Below are 4,452 nucleotides of genomic sequence, written 5' to 3' on the forward strand. Positions count from 1 at the left end.
TTTCCAACAAGTGCAATCGCCATCATATATTAGTATGATCAATGAAAAGTACCAAGAGGGTTTACTTTGCGTTTATTAAAGAAAGTCTACAGTTGATGAACATTCTAAAAAAATTTAATAATAAAAACAATAATGATTCAATTAATACCAGCCTCCTGGTTTCATCATTCCACATTCCTGTTCCTTCATTTGACATAATTTGTCTGGGCGTCTTTTCCTTTTCATTTCACTCTTAAGCTCTACATTTTTCCTTTAATGTCGCTCATTAGAGAGTCACAACACCTCCATGTACCCTTTAGAGATATTAAATTCGCCACTAAAAACTTCACAACCTTGATCGGAAGTGGTGGATTTGGCTATGTTTATAAAGGAGAACTCTCACTTTCAGGTAAACTTACCTCTGTTGCTGTGAAGCGACTACCAAATAATAATAACCATTCTGGTCAAGGTCTTAAGGAGTTCTTAACAGAGATTCAATTACTCTCCCGCTATAAACATCCAAATCTAGTCTCCCTTCTTGGTTACTGTGATGAAGATGATGAGAAGATCCTTATTTACGAGTACGCAAGTTATGGAAGCCTCGACAGGTACCTAAGTATGTCTAATACAACGTTTCCACTCACATGGAAGCAACGAATCAGTATATGCATTGGAGCAGCACGGGGTTTGGATTATCTTCATAACCATGTTGCAGAAAATCATAGAGTTATCCACAGGGATATAAAGAGTGCGAATATTCTATTAGATCACAACTGGAAAGCTATGATTTCAGATCTGGGTCTTTCCAAGATAGGTCGTGCAAATGAAAATGAGAGTTATCTCATTACAAATGTTGCTGGCACACATGGGTATTGTGATCCTGTGTACATGAAAACAGGTATCCTCACAAAAGAGTCGGATGTTTATTCATTTGGGGTGGTGTTGTTTGAAGTCTTATGTGGGAGGCCGTGCTTCATGAACGTAGATGGTGAAGAGCGATTCTTACCCAAACTAGCCCAGACCTGCTACGAAAGGGGAAATTTAAATGATATAATTGATCATGATTTGAAGAAACAAATGGCCTCAGATTCCTTGAATATGGTCTCAAAGATTGCATATCAGTGCTTGCAGAATGATCGGAAACAGCGACCCTCAATGGGATTGGTGGTAGAGAAACTTGAGAAAGCTTTGGATTTGCAAGTAAGTTCAAGCTTTGATTAAACCATGCATTTGTGGATTCTCTCATAGTGTTGATTTCTTACACTTCTCTTCAAATTTGTTTGGATGGTGCAGGAAGTTGACGAAAAATCGGTATGTAGGTTTAATATGTTTTTAAATTCAAGCAATTCCTTCATGTCCATGTGCACAAAAGTATAACTCATACGCTTTTCTCATTACAATTATTCATCAAACCTGAAATGAATTATCAATTTCAAAATCCATTTCATGATTCCTGAATCTAGTCATTCTTTGTAGGTTATTGTGAATTAGTTTTCTCTTTCTATGTGTAAATTATACACACAAAAATACCCATATACTTTCCCCTCAATTTACAATAATATATAAATAATTTCAGTTTAGGTTCTATATCTTAAAAACCATATTTTAACAAGTTAGCACAGATGAACTTAAGGTTATTTTATATGGGAATATTAAAAAATAAAAACAATTTATGTTTTGAAAAGCATTTCTCTAGACTAGTGGCATGAGTAAACATCTAACAAAAGTAACAATAATCATGAAACATTTATTGTATTTACTTTGTAACAACCTAATATTAGAAGTTAGTTTCAAATAAGGTAATAGATATAGAGTTTCAAATCAAAATTTAACGGTATATAAAAAAAGATTTTCTAATATGTCATAAGGAGACATAAAAAGCAATAATATGTTTTTCTTTTGAACCGGCAATATGTGATATATAAAAATAAAAATAACTCCACTAGCAAGCAGCTAGTAGAGAATATAGTTACAATACATCAATAGAATAAAAGGGAGGAGTTCCATACTCTCCAATTTATACTATTATTTGCTCCCATATGTTTAATCCACACATATGTCAAAGATTTTACAGCCCTCACTATTCTCTCTGAATTTAAGACAATTTTTTTAAAAATCCTGTCATTCCGGGCTCTCCATAAACACCATATGGTACCAAATAAGATCGCAGTTAATCTACTCCTCTTCTTAGGACAGTTTCCTCATCTAGATGCATAATCAATTATGTCCGACACTGAATGAAAATCCGTCTCCGGTAAACCACACCAATGAAGGATCATTCGTAATACATCCCTCGCCAACGTGCATGTTGCAAGAATATGGTCACCTGTTTCATCAGTCATATTACAGGCACCACAGATAGTTGAGTCCATTGTAACTCCCTTGGTTTTGAGTGCTTCAGCTGGGGGTATTCGACTTTGTTTCGCTCTCCAAATAAAGCCCAATACTTTTAATGTAACCAGTTTAATCCACGGGAAGATTCCGTCACATACCGGAAATGATGCTCTTTCAATTCTTTTCCATAGAGCTGCCACACAGAACCGTCCATCTCTAGCAAAAGAAGATACCCATGTGAATTGAAGTATTAATTATAAGAAATATTATTATAATTAAATATTATAAACATTAGTTGTGTAATATTACCATAACTAAATGTAAAATATATTAATTATAAAGAATATTATTTGTAATTAATATTTATCACGTTTAATTATGGTAATATTCCTTATAATTAATGTTTTTTATATGTTTACTTAGGATACATATTAAAAAATCTCTTTTTATATACCGTTAAATTTTGATTTGAAACTATATATCTATTACCTTATTTGAAATTAACTTCTAATATTAGGTTGTTACAAAGTAAATACAATAAATGTTTCATGATTATTGTTACGTTTGTTAGATGTTTACTCATGCCACTAGTCTAGAGAAATGCTTTTCAAAACATAAATTGTTTTTATTTTCTTAATATTACAATCTTTGAGTCAAATTCAAATGAGGCTGGAAAAGGAATGAGAACCAAAAACCTGATTGAGGTTCCTGGATCAAGTTCACTAGGCGGACATGATTTGTAGCAGTTACAAACTAGGAAGCGTGCTTACAAATCACGTCCGTCCAATTGATCTAAAATCAAGTTCTTAGGTTCTCGTATTTCTTTGAGCTCTCATTTTAATTTGGCTCTACAAACCTTTATCCAGGCAATCTTAATCAAATATGATCATTGTTTGGGTTCTCGACTTCTAATTATATCAATATAATTAATTCGTAATCACAAATCACTTAAATTTGAAACATTTTTTTGTTATAAAATACCAATTGTTAATACATTTTATAACCATAATAAGAAAAAACACGAAAAGTCTTGATTTTTCTAGAAAAAAACCTCTTATACTAATCTTTTCATTTTGCTTTTTTTTTTGTAGGTTACCACTTCACAATTGTTGGAGGGCATCACAATACTATTATCTTTGATATTGACAAGAAAACAACAAATAATAGTATTAATAATAATATTTTTATATTTATTATTTTTATATCTACTATTGATGTTACTATTATCACTAGTTAGTAGAACTGTATATAACTTCATTCCTTAGGTACCCAACCGGCCGTTCCCCTCACGCAATAATTTATGTTGGTAAAGTTGTCTTCCATCTGCATCTCTCTAGTAATATGTAAAAAATATAAGTGTAAATCCATAATGGTAATTCCATACCGGAATTAAGTGTCATTATTGATCAAGTAAAATTTCCACGGTGTAATGTTTGGGAATGTTATAACTTATAATATTTACGTATGTTGTGCCGACGTCGAAAGCGAAATCCGGATAGTTATAGAAGAAATCAAAAGATATCAACAAGCAATCAACAAAATTGAGATTGTTCTTGAACGAATATGAGAAAAAAAAATAGAACAAAATGAAAACGAAATGAAAGTTGTAGTTGACATGATAAAGAATCCATTATATAAAAGAAAGAACTAAATTTGAGTTCATATGAACTAGTTATGGACGTTTAAAGTTAAAGAAAATGTTTCCATGAATCAAAAAAAAGTTTGAAAAAATTTTAAGTTTGTGAAAAACGTACCACCATCCCAAGAGGCCTACTTTGGATCTTTGAAATGATGATTTCCGGATGTCTGAATAAAGATTATAAAATATCAAAGAAAAGCATTTGATATAAATAACATGAAGTAATAATAATCAGGTCAATCGTAATTTGTATAAAGAAGTTATAAAGGTTTATAGTTAGATAAAAATTCATTTTTAATGTTGTCAAAAGTTGACCAACTTTGACTGCAGTTGACTTTGACATCCCCAAACTTTGGCCTAGTTTAAAATTTCTTTTATTTTCCTAAAAACATATTTTCCTTAAATACTTGGCAACAGAAAAATCTCATATAAATTAAAACATTTAAATAAATTGTACATGTTTCTTTTTTTTAGTTATGCCATGGATGTCCCGATCAAGC

General features: G+C 31.5%; 1 protein-coding gene across 1 annotated transcript; it reads left to right on the top strand.

The window, feature by feature from the left end:
• The first annotated feature begins 213 nt into the window (after positions 1 to 213).
• LOC111893339 (putative receptor-like protein kinase At5g39000) lies at positions 214 to 3,695 on the top strand. Its single transcript, XM_042899853.2, has 3 exons — positions 214 to 1,179; positions 1,273 to 1,290; positions 3,405 to 3,695. The coding sequence occupies exons 1-3, from the start codon at positions 256 to 258 to the stop codon at positions 3,576 to 3,578; spliced, it is 1,116 nt and encodes a 371-aa protein (XP_042755787.1). The 5' UTR covers positions 214 to 255; the 3' UTR covers positions 3,579 to 3,695.
• The last annotated feature ends 757 nt before the right edge of the window (positions 3,696 to 4,452 follow it).

This window comes from Lactuca sativa, chromosome 2 (genome assembly GCF_002870075.4).
Source record: "Lactuca sativa cultivar Salinas chromosome 2, Lsat_Salinas_v11, whole genome shotgun sequence".
In the NCBI taxonomy this organism is placed as follows: Eukaryota; Viridiplantae; Streptophyta; class Magnoliopsida; order Asterales; family Asteraceae; genus Lactuca; species Lactuca sativa.

What these genes read in the sequence shown, in the direction of transcription:
- LOC111893339 (XM_042899853.2), top strand. Translation starts at nt 256, where the DNA reads ATGTCGCTCATTAGAGAGTCACAACACCTCCATGTACCCTTTAGAGAT.